This window comes from Temnothorax nylanderi, unplaced genomic scaffold, assembly GCF_030848795.1.
Source record: "Temnothorax nylanderi isolate EJ_2023f unplaced genomic scaffold, tnyl_v1.0 TNYL_tig0336_pilon, whole genome shotgun sequence".
Classification (NCBI taxonomy): domain Eukaryota; kingdom Metazoa; phylum Arthropoda; class Insecta; order Hymenoptera; family Formicidae; genus Temnothorax; species Temnothorax nylanderi.
The window spans coordinates 16217-33929 of NW_027249398.1; the positions used below are offsets into that span (position 1 = coordinate 16217).

Genomic DNA, 17713 nt, shown 5'->3' on the forward strand with positions numbered 1-17713 from the left:
TATTGTAAAAGTTGATGTGTATTAAAAATCTATATCAGAATTCATTTCATACGTTTTTACAAATAATTATTGCTCTCTTATATATTGAAAAGTGTCAGCTAATTGTTATAAAGCGTAGCAACTGTTATATTGTTATAAAATTATTTATGACTACGCATTTATAAATTATATAATTTACTAACTACATGGTGGTTAAAATTAAATAAAATTTTATATTGACTTTTATTATATTTTATTATAATTTTAACTAGGAAAAGTAAAAAAAAGTAATATTACAAGTATACAGAAAATTTTATGTAATAACAAGTATCTTAATTAATATTTTCATTGAGGAATTGCATAAGTCTTGCTCTTTTTGTTAGGCCTTCTTCTTTCAAAATATTATCGACGTCAAGTGGTTGCAGCTCCTCATCTGCATTATCAGGAATTACTAATGGATATTCAAATGTGTCTTCTTGTTTTAAGCAAATATTGTGTAAAATACAGCAACATAATATATAATACGGTATTAAGTCTGTTCTTCGCATATCGAACTTATCCAATAGGCTTCTCCAACGTATCTTCAATAGTCCAATGGAACGCTCCACCATCATTCTCGTTGAAGACAATATTTTATTAAAATACACTTGTTCTACTGTCAAGTGTCCATTATCCCGATAGGGCACCATCATATGTTTTTGAATGGTGTACGCTGAATCTCCTAATAAATGCATATTATTAGAAAAAAATTCTGCATTGCATCTTTGTTGGACACCGGAATATTTGAATACACGCATATCGTGCACTGAGCCTGGAAGACCAGCAAAACAATGAATAAACTCCAGTTTATCATTGCATATTACCTGCAGAACAATAGCATAAAATATCTATAATAATTTAATATGTAAAATACACATTTTCTGCAAATTAGTATTTATTTTATCGCACAACTAAAAATAAAATTAATTTATAACTATATATATTCTAATAAACTACTAATTCCACAGATAATTTATTTTATATTTCTACTTACTTGTAGCTGTATTGAATGTACACCTTTTCGATTGATATAAGATTGTGAATCTCTTTTTGGAGAAGGGATTTTAATATGTGTGCCATCCACAGCTCCAATCACACTAGGAAATTTATATTTTCTTTCAATTCTATTTGATGTATAAAATGCTTCTTGCTCTGTAGGCCATTGAATAAAATTACTTCTTAATTTACAAATAGCTTTTACTACACGTTTCACTGCACGCCATGCCGTTGCTTTTCCTACATCAAATTTTGTTATCACTGATCTATAAATAGTCACAAAATGAAAATACTTGTTAATAAAAAAAAATAACAGTCAATAAATCTATACCTGTAAGAATCAGGAGTTCCTAAAACATATAATGTTATATATAATTGTTTTTCAGGAGAAATTGGTATTTTTCCAAATCCACATTGACCACTCTCTAAATTTGGTCTTAGAATGAATAATAAATAATCAAAAGTTGTTCTATTTAGACTAAAAAAATTAATAAATATATTATTTATTGTATATATTATATATATGTAACAATAATATTTTCCGTGTTAAGTATATTACAGTATTTTCACAAATTTTTAATTAATAATTAATAAATTAGTTTCACCGATAATTTTCTTGAAATTCTCTTGCTGAATATCGATAAATAACTCTTTCAATAAAATTTTCAACTCGAGGTTTCTTTCTTCGATTTTGGTTATGATAATCATTTTCATTAATGTTCTCAATAGCACTGTCATTATCACTTGAAGAACTCGAAGAAGATTCTAATATTATTAAATTTTGAGTATTCATAATTAATAAAAATGTTTCAATTATTTAGAGAACGATCCGACGCAATGCTTCAGTAAACAGCTGAGTGGAACACACGTCCAGCAGTAACGCTGAACGCAGTAGTGCCAATATCATCACTACTGAAACTCCTTACTGAAATCTTTACGGAACGCACCCTAAGTAGGCTTGATCGATAGTTTGGGGTCGAAAAGGGGGGGGGTTTCTCTCATAATATTCCGCTACGTGCCCTACGAGCGGAGATATTGCGACGCAAAGTCCAAATGTGAAAATTTATTTTTAAGATACGTCGTTCAGATACGTCGACCGTTTCTCATCATGCCATGCCATCATTTCATTGGCTGGAGTCGCGTCACTTTCACTTTTTCGACGCTGGCGGCGCAGGTATCGCCAGTTTCGATATCGCGCGCGTATTTCGATCGATCTAGTAGGTAAATTAAATTAGGTCGATAGACTTATCGGTCAGGAGGAAGATTTCTATTTAGGTAAATTAGGTATATATATAATACATATTTAGTCAATTGCTTCATGTTTATCTGGAGAGATTTCGTATCCTTACATCGTATTACCACCGCTGCCGGAAAAGAAGGAACCCTACGCTTGGCAGAAAGTGCCGCTAGGGAATTTTTAAGTCGATTCTTATAAATCAAGCTTGAATTCGATGTCTAGGTATCCTAGGTTGCCGATGACGAGGTCCAGATAGTGCGCTTCATAGTTTTCGGTGTCCAGGTGTAATAATACGTTGAATTCGATGTCTACGTGTCCCAGGTTGCCGATGACGAGGTCCACATAGTGCGCTCCGTAGTATTCGGTGTTTACGTGTATTAATACTTTGAATTTGATGTCCACGTGTCCCAGGTTGCCGATTGCGGGATCCAGATAGTGCGTTTCATAGTTTTCGGTGTCCAGGTGTAATCGTACGTTGAATTCGATGTCTAGGTGTTCCAGGTTGCCGATGACGAGGTCCACATAGTGCGCTCCGTAGTTTTCGGTGTCTACGTGTATTAATACCTTGAATTCGATATCCACGTGTCCCAGGTTGCCGATGACGGGATCCAGATAGTGCGCTTCATAGTTTTCGGTGTCCAGGTGTAATCGTACGTTGAATTCGATGTCTAGGTATCCCAGGTTGCCGATGACGAGGTCCAGATAGTGCGCTTCATAGTTTTCGGTGTCCAGGTGTAATAATACGTTGAATTCGATGTCTACGTGTCCCAGGTTGCCGATGACGAGGTCCACATAGTGCGCTCCGTAGTATTCGGTGTTTACGTGTATTAATACTTTGAATTTGATGTCCACGTGTCCCAGGTTGCCGATTGCGGGATCCAGATAGTGCGTTTCATAGTTTTCGGTGTCCAGGTGTAATCGTACGTTGAATTCGATGTCTAGGTGTTCCAGGTTGCCGATGACGAGGTCCACATAGTGCGCTCCGTAGTTTTCGGTGTCTACGTGTATTAATACCTTGAATTCGATGTCCACGTGTCCCAGGTTGCCGATGACGGGATCCAGATAGTGCGCTTCATAGTTTTCGGTGTCCAGGTGTAATCGTACGTTGAATTCGATGTCTAGGTATCCCAGGTTGCCGATGACGAGGTCCACATAGTGCGCTTCGTAGTTTTCGGTGTCCAGGTGTAATAATACGTTGAATGCGATGTCTAGGTGTTCCAGGTTGCCGATGACGAGGTCCACATAGTGCGCTCCGTAGTTTTCGGTGTCTACGTGTATTAATACCTTGAATTCGATGTCCACGTGTCCCAGGTTGCCGATGACGGGATCCAGATAGTGCGCTCCGTAGTTTTCGGGGTCTACGTGTATTAATACCTTGAATTCGATGTCTAGGTGTCCCAGGTTGCCGATGACGAGGTCCACATAGTGCGCTCCGTAGTTTTCGGTGTCTACGTGTATTAATACCTTGAAATTGATGTCTAGGTGTCCCAGGTTGCTGATGACGAGGTCCAGATAGCGCGCTCCGTAGTTTTCGGTGTCTAGGTGTAATAATACCTCGAATTCGATGTCTACGTGTTTCAGGTTGCCGATGACGAGGTTCACATAGTGCGCTTTGTAGTTTTTGGTGTCTAGGTGTATTAATAACTTTAAATCTGAATGTAGGACACGTAGATATCGAATTCAAGGTATTAATACACGTAGACACCGAAAACTACGGAGCGCACTATGTGGACCTCGTCATCGGCAACGTGGGGCACCTAGACATCGAATTCAACGTATTATTACACCTGGACACCGAAAACTATGGAGCGCACTATCTGGAACCCGTCATCGGCAACCTGAAACACGTGGACATCGAATTCAAGGTATTAATACACCTGGACACCGAAAACTATGGAGCGCACTATGTGGACCTCGTTATCGGCAACCTGGGACACCTAGACATTAAATTCAAGCTTGATTCATAAGAATCGACTTAAAAATTCCCTAGCGGCAGAATTAAAATTATGTCATGACATAATAAAAATCCGCTGAATTAAAATTATGTCTAGACATAATAAAAATTGGACGAATAATAGTAACCTTTCGAAAGTAGAGGTTTTAAGCTTGAAATTTAAATTTTATTCATTTTTAACAAAGTTACCGCTGCTCGAGTTTTGCCTATTTTTTAAGATAAATTTAGTGTTCCTTCAATTTTTGTGAGAAATGTATAATTTACTTTTACTTAAATATTATTAATTTTTATGTATTTGTTGTTATTGCTAATTTTGTAAATAATTAAAAAATAAAAAATAAAAATGTTTTGCAGATCCTTGCTTAACACTACAAAATAGGTGATATCAGTACAAAATTACCTTTTTCAAAAAAGGTAAAAAAAAGTGCCAAGTACACGCAATGTATTTTGTAAATTCAATCGAAAAATTATCTCACAAAATTGTCTCACAAAAATTGTCTCACAAAATTGTCTCACAAAAATTGTCTCACAAAATTATTAAATTACAAAATTGTTATTTTATTCAATCCAAGTGATATCTACCTCGAAAAAACCTAAATAACAAGTGGTATCTATTAAAAAAAAATACGTGAAATCATTTAATACTGCGCCAATTACAAAGAGAGAATATATATATATATATATATATATATATATATACCTTAACAAAATTATTATTATATCACGAAATTGCGTTACCAAACTCAATCCAAGTGATATATACCTTAACAAAATTATATCACAAAATTGTTTTACCTAACTCAACCTAAGTGATATGTTATTTCAAAAAAATATATGAAATCTTTAAATTACGCCAACTACAAAGAGAATATATATATTGCTTTGAAAAATAATTGTAGTGCAACTACTCTTAAAAAATAAAACAAAATTGTGTTACCTAACTCAACCCAAGTGGTATGTATCTTTGTATTCCTGAGGATCTTTCTATCAACCCAAGTGGTAGTAGTTTTAATTCTCCTTGATAAAATTATAATATTACAAAGAATCATTTAATCATTTTAATCACAAAGAATTAAAGAGGTAACATTATAAAATAAAAATATTTAATTAAAATAAAATAAATAAATTTTTTTTGTAAAAAACTTGGCGCTGCTTTTTTAAAGTCTATCCAGACAAATTTGCATCGCGCATAAACATAAGCGTAAGAAATTGATTGGTTCATATATATGTGCAAAAGGAAATAGACCAATCCATCTCTTTATGCATATGCTTATGCACCTATGCAAGTTTGTCTAGATTAATCTTAAAAAAGCAGCGCCAAGTTTTTTACAAAAAAAATTTATTTATTTTATTTTAATTAAATATTTTTATTTTATAATGTTACCTCTTTAATTCTTTGTGATTAAAATGATTAAATGATTCTTTGTAATATTATAATTTTATCAAGAAGAATTAAAACTACTACCACTTGGGTTGATAGAAAGATCCTCAGGAATACAAAGATACATACCACTTGGGTTGAGTTAGGTAACACAATTTTGTTTTATTTTTTAAGAGTAGTTGCACTACAATTATTTTTCAAAGCAATATATATATTCTCTTTGTAGTTGGCGTAATTTAAAGATTTCATATATTTTTTTGAAATAACATATCACTTAGGTTGAGTTAGGTAAAACAATTTTGTGATATAATTTTGTTAAGGTATATATCACTTGGATTGAGTTTGGTAACGCAATTTCGTGATATAATAATAATTTTGTTAAGGTATATATATATATATATATATATTCTCTCTTTGTAATTGGCGCAGTATTAAATGATTTCACGTATTTTTTTTAATAGATACCACTTGTTATTTAGGTTTTTTCGAGGTAGATATCACTTGGATTGAATAAAATAACAATTTTGTAATTTAATAATTTTGTGAGACAATTTTTGTGAGACAATTTTGTGAGACAATTTTTGTGAGACAATTTTGTGAGATAATTTTTCGATTGAATTTACAAAATACATTGCGTGTACTTGGCACTTTTTTTTACCTTTTTTGATTGAAATTTACGTGATTTTTCGCATTATTATTGAACCATATTGCAAAGCCGTTTTCAACACATTCTCTCATTTTTACTTATTTATTAACAAATTGTTTATTTAAAAATTATTATAAACAATTACATAAACATGTTATATTCGTTGTACTCGTTGTCTCATATCAACTCGAAAAATGTTTTAAAAAAATTTATTCATATCACTTATAACATTTATTCAAACATACAAACAGTGCATCTTTTGACTATTTTCCACACCACCTCTGAGGTAAAACCAGTGGTGCGTTTTTTTTTTTTGTGGTTTTCCCAGTAGGCCTAATCCACAAGCATTGAAGATATGTTCTTTCCATGTGATAATTATTTGGACATTCCTTGGATACTAAAATTATCCAACACGCAGATGTTGATGAAAATTAACATCTGCCTCAAGATCGTCAAAAAGTCGTACGTTTTTCAGTAAATTCGGTTTTTTTCTAAGGAAATGGAAAATAAAACACGAAATTTCGTCGGCCTAACTGGCAATAATTTTAATCTTAATAAAACAACGTTTTGACCTCTACTTTCGGTCCTTATCAAGTTATAAGTTATTTAGCATTGCTGGAACAACACAAATAGCCGGTATTACACAAAAATTAATAAGCATTGGTGCAAATATAAATGCAAAACTTACATTGATTTGCGCGTCAAGTTTTGAAACATATTATCATCGTTAAACTATGTGGTCAGGAGGTATAACAGAGCGAACGTTAGAGACATGACCGTGCCGTGCAAAGCCCGGAGAACGACTGGTAAATACATCATAAACAATCGCAAACTACCGTGAATTATATAGAAGGTAAAGTTTAAAGCGAAACTATAATTCGGTCATAGACTAATGGTAGATTTTCGGTATCTTTCTGCGAATTAATGACATCTGTATGTTTTTTAATGAACAACATTTCCGCAATTTCACGTTTTTTAAGGTTTTGTTCTTTGTATAAAATGTTGGCATCTTGCCATTTAAAGTTGTGGTAAAAATCTAATCTATGCTTGCTAACGACGGAGTGCTGGTTGGAGCGCTTGCTAATGTCAGCGCAATGTTCTTTTATACGGGTCTCCAAGTGTCTTTTGGTCTGACCAATATAACAAGCGCTACAATCAGCACACTCGAGTTTGTAGACAATACCCGTACATTTCTTATTCTCCAATCTGTCCTTCCCTTTTTTAATTATTGTATCTAATTTCTTAGGAACGGTGTATAGGGTGCTTATGCCGTAATTACTGAAGGTCCTTCGCAAGCCTTTACTAAAGGTTTTTAGATAGGGAATTGGCACATAACTTCTCAGATCTGGGATGTTATATTCTCTATCGTCATTGTTAACGCTGTCGTCATTATTCGACCGCTTGTTAATTTCCGCAAGTCTTTTTTGAATATGTTTGTTCATGAACGCGTCAGGGAAACAATTGTTCGATAAAATGGATTTTACCAGGTTAATGTTTTCGTCATGAAAACGCTCGTCTGACAAGAGTATTGCGTAGTCGACTAAATTCAAAATGGTATTGATCTTGTATTTCAACGGATGGCTGATGTAACGGCCCGAAAACGTTGGTTTTCGGTACCAGTTCGTAACTAAGCGATTATCATATCGAAAAACAATCGTGTCTAAAAAACTCAAACCGTTGTTCTTCTCCAGCTCATACGTGAATTTGAGCCGAGGGTGATAGTTGTTGAATGCGACGACAACGTCATTGAGTATTGATCTCGGAATGCACATAAAGATGTCGTCCACATAACGGCGGAATATCTTAATTTGAGAGTCAAAGGGGCGAAGGCAGTAAGTTTCTAAGTCATCCATCACTATGTCAGCCAAAATCGGAGAGAGGGAGGAACCCATTGGGCTGCCGAAGATTTGCTCGTAAAATTCACCGTTAAAGGAAAAACTAATGGAGCTCAGAACCATCTTAACAGCGTGTAGGAACTGATCCAGACTCATCCGAGTCTCTCTCGATATTGCATCCCACCTTTTTTCAATTCCGGTCAAAACAAGTTTAATGGGTATGTTAGTGAACAGCGCAACAACATCGAGAGAGACAAGGATGTGGTCAGGAGGGATGCAGAATTGCTTCATACTCCTCACAAACGACCAACTGTCTTTAACATGAGAAATCGGTTTCGTGACTGCCTTATCGAGGATGTTGTGTAGATAGGACGCGATATTATATAACGGGCTTCCAATGGCCGATACAATTATGCGCAGCGGATAGCTCTCCTTGTGGATCTTCGGGAGCCCGTAGCAACGTGGAAGGTTGCCATTCGTACAATTTAGTACATTGTAAACCCTCGCGTCAATAATGTCGTTGTTCAACCATGATTTCACTAAACTGTTAAGATTCGAAGTGATCTTCTTTATCGGGTCTTTGTTCAATTTTCTATATGTCGATGAATCACTGAGCAACGCTTGCATTTGCGTGATATAGTCATGTGTGTTTAAAATGACAGTAGTCTGACCCTTATCTGCGTTAGTGACGAAAAGGTCAGAGTTGACACTAAGGTACTTTTTACAAACTGAAAACTGCGATAAAATGTGCCGATCAATAGAACTAAATTTCTTGTTTGTTTTTATGAAATCATGTAGTGAATTAGAGACCAAACAACGCACTTCATTAACTTTTCCATCTGCGAACATATACTTATTTTGTTCAAAATTCTTGAGGACGTCTAAAACAATTCTAGAACGGTCATTTTTATTGTGTGGGTTGACCGGGAAATGGAAAATGCTATTTTTCCATCGTAAAAAATATGCTATTTTTCCCTCGTTGGAAAATTGCGCTCATGGTGTCACAGCCAGTAAAAGGAGCGAAAGGAATTTGTCTCTTTCTTTGCTGCGTTTCCTTCTGATGAATACACGATATATAGCGTTTTTCCTCGCCGTTTGAAAAAATGTATATTTAAATCCGAAAAGTTGAAAATCGTCTAAATGAGAGATTGCCAATGTTGCCTGTCAATGTTTAACGTTTCGAGTGAACAGTTCATGTTTCTGAGCATTGCATTGTATTAATCGTGAGCAGTTTGTGTATTTGTGAATTTAAAAAGTTGTATTGATTGCGAAGAAAGTTAACTTATGAAGACAAACATGTCTGATTCTAACGAGTGTTTTATTTGCAATGAGAGCCTGTTAAAAGAAACTGTAGTTAAGCAAAACGTCGAGCAATCAACACTTTTATAACGAATAGTAAGAGGCGTAAAGACAATAAATGGTTGGTTTTGCAGAATTTAGACGAGATCCGCATTCATGACAAGTGTCGGAAATCATACAGTTCGGAATTGAGAACTCTTCGTATCGAGAAAAATCCGACGCAATATTCTCAAGCTGGACCATCTCGACCTCGACGATCGAGTAGTCCTAAAAGATTTAATTTCGAATCTAACTGTTTCTTTTGCGACAAACAATGTAAAGACTATAGAACGAGACGGCTTGTTTCGGTCGACAGAATTCAGCTGAGAATTCAAGAGACCGCACGAAAACGAAATGACCAATGGGCCCATGATGTACTCAGTAGAATTGAGGGAGTACATTCATTAAAAGAAGTTGGTGGTCGGTACCATACTAACTGTAATAAATGCTTCTCGTACATTCCTACGGGGAATTCTACACGAAAGCCACCAATAACTGACTTAGAGACTGCTTTTAAAAACGAAGAGCGTTTACGAATTGTCAGGGCAGCAGCTGCAATTGTCAGAGACGACATAATGAAACAATTCTATGATACAAGATCATATCCATCTCCTCACCAATTTCTTGACAACGCAGTGGACGATGTTCCGGAATCTTTGCAGTTATTTTTAAATGAAGTTATGCTGAAAGAAAAGAGAGGCAACGAGGAAAGCTTGGAAAGGAAAAGAGACAGCATAGCACATGCTATCATTTCTGTGACAAGGCCCAGGTCGTTTCTGTCATCGATTCAAATTGGCGTTGGTGTTTTCTTGCATCGAAAATTTGGCTCGAAATTATTGATCGATACTCTTTCCAATTTAGGACTGTGTGCATCATATAACAATGTAACGCTCTTTGAAGCCTCTGCAGTTGTAAATTCCGAAGTACTGATTAAAGAGCACGCATTTGGTCAATATGTTTTTGACAACGCTGACTACAATGTTTGTACATTAGATGGCCTCAATACATTCCACAGCATGGGTGGCATTTGTTGTGTTACTCTAAAGGATAGCTTAGAAATACAAGGACGGATTGAAAAATTGAAAGCCATGTCATCTGCTGCAATTTTGGGGTCGCAAGCAAAAATTGAGATTAAACATTATAGAAATAATAGTGGATCTGGATTGAAAAATCTTGTCTTTGAAAAACTGGAACAAGATGGTTTACAAGAACCTGAGCACCTTCCTCTTACGTATGCGCTCCACGTAATTGCCAAATCTTTTGGAGTAGATAATCTCCCTAGTTGGAAAGGCTATATCGAGGCTATTACGACAAACATAGAGTATGATGTCTCTCGTGTTTTGTGTTTACCGTTTGTCAATCTTCCTCCGTCAAGCAAGGATGCCATTAATACAGTGCTGTTTTATGCAGCTTCAGAATGTCAAAAAAGAAGGCAAAAAACTTGCTTTGTTACTTTCGATCAGCCACTCTACATCAAAGCCAGAGAAATTGTCGCTGAGGGAGACGAAAAATTAGCAAATGTTGTCGTTAGATTGGAAAGATTTCATTTGCTTCTGTCTTACCTTGGAGGACTGGGAACCATAATGGAAGCCAGCGGACTGAGCGAATTATGGTCCACAGTGTATGCATCCGTTTCTGTTGAAAAAATGCTCTCAGGACACGCTTTTGCGCGTGCCCTGAGAGCTCATTTGCTAACATACCAGGCATTAGGCACTATGATTGTCCGAGGTATGACAAACATCGATGAAAGCGTTCGTGAATATGTCATCGAATTCTTCAGTAACCGTGACGCTGAGCCACCAACGGCTGAAACTATAAAAAATGATACACGTTTATTTGACTTAGCAATCCAATTAAAAGATGAAATGGATGCAGTGAGGAAAAGAGGACGCACGGCGCAGCTTTGGATACAGTATATGGACTGCATAAATGTCATCAAGTTATACATTGAGGCGGAGCGTTTAGGAAACTGGCATTTGCACTTGCGGTGTATTCGTGAAATGCTGCCTATTTTCCACGCATCAGGTCATTTGGCATACGCTAAATCCGCACAGTTATATCTCCAGGACATGTCAAATCTCCAACAAGTCATGACGGTAAACGAATACCAAAAATTCACGGAAAGTAGTTATTTTACTATCCGAAGATCCGACAAAATGACTTCGGAAAATTGGACGGATATGACTATAGAGCAGACGATTATGCGCCTTTTGAAGTCTGAAGGAGGAGTTACACATGGACGTGGAATATCCGACAGCGTTCTAGCCAGATGGATTCTTGCTATGCCGACAGCCTATGAGGTTATTGACCAAATAGAGACGTTTGCCGGAGTGAGATCGACCACAGGTGAACAACACGTCGATTTGCGATTGAGTCGTATCAAAAGAGACGTGGAAGATTGCACGCGCCTGATAGAATGGCTGGAACTACATGATCCAATCCCCACATGCAATGAACTGAGATCGATATCCACTGGTTTGGTTGGAGGGCCCAAAATTAATTGCGACAAAGCATTTGAAATAGGAACAACTGCAATGAAGTCGATGGTAGGGATTACTCTGGCAGATTTAAAATTGAAGCGTTCAAACCGAGTCCAGACTTTAGCTGTTGTGAAACGAGGTGTAGAAATCCATGGAGAAGTTGTCACTGTCAATACGACCTTACTTTTCCAACGAATAGTTGTATTGCTGAGTGGCAATGAGGAAGCGACACGTGATGCATTTTGCTACGAATTGGCACCTTTTCCACTATCCTTATTCGATGATCAAGGCTTTATGAGAAAATCGAAGAAATCCGATTTATATAAATCGTTAACACCAATGGCAGCCAATCAATTCACTTGGACTGGAAGCAGAGTAATTATTGATGGTGGATTTTTATTGCATCGAGTAGTATGGTCGCTGGGGAATACGTATACCGACATATTCAAAACCTATGAGGCTTACATTCGGAGGCATTATGGTTTAAATTGCATTGTGGTTCTTGATGGATATGGAAACGATTCCTTAGGTGCAAAAAATTATGAGAGGATGAGACGAACGAACAAAAACTTTGGAGCTGATGGATGGAGTGCCAGACTAGAATCAAGCTCAACAGGGTCTTCTTTTCCCGCTAATTTTTCCAAGCCCGTTCCCTTGGCAGTGGTTTCGCTAGATAGTAGATAGGGACAGTGGGAATCTTGTTAATCCATTCATGCGCGTCACTAATTATATGACGAGGCATTTGGCTACTGTAAGAGAGTCATAGATACGACTGCACCGGGGGGTCTGGGGGGGGGGGGCGGTTAGCCCACCCAGAATCCTCCCCGTGGTCGGAGTGCGACCGACGTTATCAGTACTTCCCTTCACGCTAGAATCAGAGCCGACACCGGGGATTTCCCCCTTACAGAGCCCATACCTGACGATTACGTATTCCCGGACAGGCCGACTCCTCAAACGTAGGGGCACGGTTTCCCGTAACGCCCTTGTGGCTCAATATTGTACCTGTGCTGTTCCCCAGGTAGCAGGGTTTCCTGCAGCGAGCGTGATCCACTCGGATTAGATCAGCTCAAACTGACAGGACTGGGGTGCCATAGCACCCCTCTTACAGGTAATGCGCAACATGAGCTTACCCGTTTACCCGCGCTTGCTTGAATTTCTTCACGTTGACATTCAGAGCACTGGGCAGAAATCACATTGCGTCAACACCCGCGAGGGCCATCGCAATGCTTTGTTTTAATTAGACAGTCGGATTCCCCTAGTCCGTGCCAGTTCTGAGCTGAGCGTTGAATGGCGGCCGAAGAGGACGACCACGACGGCTCGCGCCGCCACGGAAGTCTCGCAGCAAGGAAGATCCGCGGGAGGCCAAGGCACGGGACCGAGCTCGGATCCCCGGGACCGGCGCGAGAACGCCGATCGGTTCACCTCGCCCAGGCCCGGCACGTCAGCCAAACCCGCTTCCCGACCAAGCCCGACACGCCCCGCTCCTCAGAGCCAATCCTCATTCCGAAGTTACGGATCCAATTTGCCGACTTCCCTTACCTACATTAGTCTATCGATCTTCACAGAGGATATGGTGGCAACCATGAATCAAACAAAATTTCTGAGCAATGACAAGAACAAAAGTAGACTGATCGAATATCTCTCGAAACACCTTGAAACTGCTGGCGTTGCCGTCAATCAAGCAGATCATGATGCTGATCGTTTAATTGTCACCACAGCTATTGCCGAGAGTATCCAGCATGATAAAGTCGTAATCGTGGGTGAAGATGTCGATCTTGCCGTTCTCATGATTGGATTAACACCTGCGGATCGAAATATACATTTTTTCAAACAAGGGCGAGGAAAAACAGTAGATGTCGTGTATTCATCAGAAGGAAACGCAACAAAAAAAGAGGTAATTCTTCTTGCTCATGCTTTTACTGGCTGTGACACCACGAGCGCAATTTTTCAACGAGGGAAAAATAGCATTTTCCATCTCCTAAAAAAAAAACAAATTTAGTAAAGGATATACGAGTTTTTTACGATTTTGAGGCTTTAGGACAATCAATCAATGATGCAGGAGAACGTCTGATGTTGGCATTATATGGAGCATCAATTGAAGATACCCATCTTGATAATTATCGTTTCAAGCGTTTCCAAACATCAGTTGCTCGAGCTAAGCTGGAGGTTCGTCTTGCTCAGCTGCCACCAACACTGGCAGCAGCTTCACAACATTTCCGAAGAGTATATTTTCAAGTGCAAGAGTGGCTCGGCGACAATGAATTTTCAGTTCTGGATTGGGGATGGAAATATAAAAATTCTACGTTGATGCCAATAATGACAAAATCAAAGCCCGCTCCAGAATCGTTACTAAGAAATATATCATGTAAATGCACAGGGTCTTGTGGGAAGGCATGTGGCTGTCGACGACTCGGCTTACAATGCTCCCAAATCTGTTTGTCTTGTCAAGGAATGTCTTGCACGAATCGAATGGCAATTGACCTTGGAAACGATGAAGTGGACAAAATAGATGATCCCAACTGCGAAGATTTTGAGATCTTCCCCGAACACCAAGATCAAGAAGCTGAGCAAAACGAGGCAGAAAAGAACGAAAGTGACGAAAGTTTTAGTATCCAAGGACTATCCAAATGATTATCACATCAAAAGAACATATTTTCAATGCTTGTGGATTAGGCCTACAGGGAAAACCATAGAAAAAAAACGCACTATTGACTTTACCTCAGAGGTGGTGTGGAAAATAGTCAAAAGATGCACACTGTCTGTATGTTTGAATAAATGTTATAAGTGATATGAATAAATTTTTTAAAAACATTTTTCGAGTTGATATGAAACGACGAGTACAACGAATATAACATGTTTTTGTAATTGTTTATAATAATTTTTAAATAAACAATTTGTTAATAAATAAGTAAAAATGAGAGAATGTGTTGAAAACGGCTTTGTAATGGTTCAATAATAATGCGAAAAATCACGTAAATTTCAATAAAAAATAATTATTTTTGTGTAAAACAAGCGTTATCCGACCTGTGCGCAATATTGGATAACTTTGCGCGTCAATAAAAAAATCAGCGTTCGTCGTACGAAAAAAATACAAGGGTCCTTTTTTGTTGCAAATTTTGTCCACAACAAGATGCATACGATAAAATTCGTCTCAAGTAAATTCTAAGGCCTGAAAACAGCGAAAAACTAAGACTACTCCAAAAAATCAAAATTTTTTGCTTACATAGCTACAAACTAAAGAAAAAGGGTCTAAAAATCGATTGCATCATGAAAAGTATTCTTTGTAGTTCTCAGATAATGTGTGATTTTTTTGGGATTTTTAATTCCATTTTAAATGACGGAAAAAAATCACCGGCGCAACATCAAAAAAACGATGAAATCGAGGGTTTTCGGGATCCGAGTCTCGGACTTTGACGGCGCGTGCAAGCTAAACGACTGACTTAACGATAAATGTTGTTCAGATCATTATTGTAGATAATTTTACGCTCTACAAAAAAGGTACGTATAGTTAGTTACCCTATCTTACTTAGTTTTCGAGATATTTGAGAAAAAAGAAATCGTGTTTTTTGTTCATAAAATTGTTAATAACTTTTTATTCCGCGTTCATTTTGCGAAGCAAAATAAATCCCACTTATAGCACCTCAAATCAAAGCGATTCATGGTGGTTGCAACCTGGGAAGATTAATTGGACGATTCACCGTCTAATATGACTGGCCTAACATACATACACCCAGATAACACACAATATTGTATAAATATGTTATGCTGCTTCAAATATTCTGTTAAGAGAATATTCTCAACGACGAAATCATCTATAAATGTTAATAGAATATTTTCGTTTTAAAGGATGTTCTATAAATGTACTGGAAATATTATAAAATTGTCAGTAGAAATATTCTGTTAGTATATTCTATAAATATTATAGAGTGTAGCAAAACTAATCAAATTAAGCGGCGAAGTCGAACTACTGCAGCGCCGCGCCACTCCGCGAGCACGTACCACGTACTAAAAACAATAATAAAGAACGCGCGCGCGCTGTGGAACGCTGGTCGTTGGGCGGCGTGGCGTGAACAGGCCTGTTGTAACGTAAAGTAGGTATGATTTGCATCTTATGCATTCTTCTTGTCTCTTGACGTTTTCGACCGAGGTGGGTTTCAATCCGGGTTTCAACGAAATCGAGCATTTATTCGTCAACGCGGGCGAATTGACCAGTAGATGCTCGATTTCGCTTGTAACTGGTTGAAACCCGGATTGAAACCCACCTCGGTCGAAAACGCTATCTCTGAGAAAATAATATACTTTTTATATTATAATAATTTTATATTTTTATTCAGATTCAGATCGAGTGATAAAAGTGTGCAATTAGGCGTCTGCGACTACACAATCATTTACAGAGGTTATAAATTTTTTGTTTAGATAAAGTTTATATATATTTACGTTCATGTATTACTATAACATAATAAAAATATGTGTTATAATAAACGTACAGAATTTACAATTATATATAATGTTATTTGTATAATTTTCCATCATATAATCCATATTTATATACAATCTAAATTGTACAGCGTGTTTTAATAATGAAAAATAGATTGAAAGAATATTCTGTATTATATTCAAGGAATATGAAAAGAAGCTTTTTAAAACTATCTGAATAATGTTTATAGAATGTTCCAGAAATATGTCATCCAAATCGTACAGCAGATGTTTATGCAAATATATATTTTAGGAAAAAAAGTAAGAAAAGGTAAAAGTGAGAATTAAAATGTTTTATCATATATACCTATTTTAATTCTCACTTTATACCTTTCCTTACTTTCTTTCCTATCAAAATATATATTTCTATAAACATCTGCTGTACGATTTGGATGACGTATTTTTGGAACATTCTATAAACACTATTCAGATAGTTTTAAAAAGCTTCTTTTCATATTCCTTGAATATAATACAGAATATTCTTTCAATCTATTTTTCAATATTAAAACTGGTTCCTTTTTGACATTCTATAAAGCTTCTTTTCATATTCCTTGAATATAATACAGAATATTCTTTCAATCTATTTTTTAATATTAAAACTAGTCCCATTTTGACATTCTATACATATTCATAAAACATGATTTCCATCTTATTAGCATATTGTGGGAATATTCTAATATTCTCGAAAAATATTTATAGAATATTCGTAGAAAATGCTTGTGTTATCTGGGCATACATATTATAGGGCATTCCATGCCAAATCACCGAGAATTTTCGTCGACCATTTTTGATTTAGCAAAAATTTTTTTGTGTTTTTATACTAAATGAAAGTAGCTTCCATGATTTTTTTTAGATTTTTATCCCTATACTTAAGTTATAAATTTTTGCAAAAAATTGCAGTTTAAAATTTCAAATGCCTGTAACTTTAAGAAGAAAAAAGATATTGTAAAAAATGAGGTAATCTTTTTTTTCGTGTTTTTACTGTACTTTTCGAAGAAAATACCGAAAAAAATTTTAATGGACAATGACTGTTTTTTTTTAGGATTTAAGTAAAAAATATTTTTTTTCTCAATGCGACCGTTTTGATTTTTTTCAAAAAAATCTCACAAATCCTAGACTTAGTTTCGAAATTTTTAAGCCATTGGTGAAGATGGGATTTTAATAACTTCAATTTTTTAAGGGACTTTTTTTTATTTTTTTTTTAAATAATTTTTTTTAAATAAAATAAACTCTACCGATGGCTCTCAAAAAATTTGATAAATTTATAGACAGCAATCCTGAAATTTCGATCTATAGATAAAGAGGAAATTCGAATAATTTCTATTTTTTAATTGCATTTTTACTTATTTTTA

The 17713-nt window shown here is 36.3% G+C and overlaps 1 protein-coding gene and 1 long non-coding RNA gene across 2 annotated transcripts; one reads left to right on the plus strand and one right to left on the minus strand.

The window, feature by feature from the left end:
• Positions 1-208: 208 nt before the first annotated feature.
• Positions 209-1822, minus strand: LOC139781411 (putative nuclease HARBI1). Its single transcript, XM_071720271.1, has 4 exons — positions 1620-1822; positions 1346-1492; positions 1013-1280; positions 209-842 (listed from the first exon to the last, which is right to left on the minus strand). The coding sequence occupies exons 1-4, from the start codon at positions 1805-1807 to the stop codon at positions 312-314; spliced, it is 1134 nt and encodes a 377-aa protein (XP_071576372.1). The 5' UTR covers positions 1808-1822; the 3' UTR covers positions 209-311.
• Positions 1823-15727: 13905 nt separating this feature from the next.
• LOC139781421 (uncharacterized) lies at positions 15728-16386 on the plus strand. Its single transcript, XR_011720528.1, has 2 exons — positions 15728-15976; positions 16220-16386. It is a non-coding gene; the product is annotated as an uncharacterized lncRNA (long non-coding RNA).
• Positions 16387-17713: the final 1327 nt, after the last annotated feature.

What these genes read in the sequence shown, in the direction of transcription:
- LOC139781411 (XM_071720271.1), bottom strand. Translation starts at nt 1,807, where the DNA reads ATGAATACTCAAAATTTAATAATATTAGAATCTTCTTCGAGTTCTTCA. An exon ending in GAATTTCAAGAAAATTATCG is followed by an intron (nt 1,493 to 1,619) that starts GTGAAACTAATT and finishes TAATTTTTTTAG; the next exon opens with TCTAAATAGAACAACTTTTG. An exon ending in GGAACTCCTGATTCTTACAG is followed by an intron (nt 1,281 to 1,345) that starts GTATAGATTTAT and finishes GACTATTTATAG; the next exon opens with ATCAGTGATAACAAAATTTG.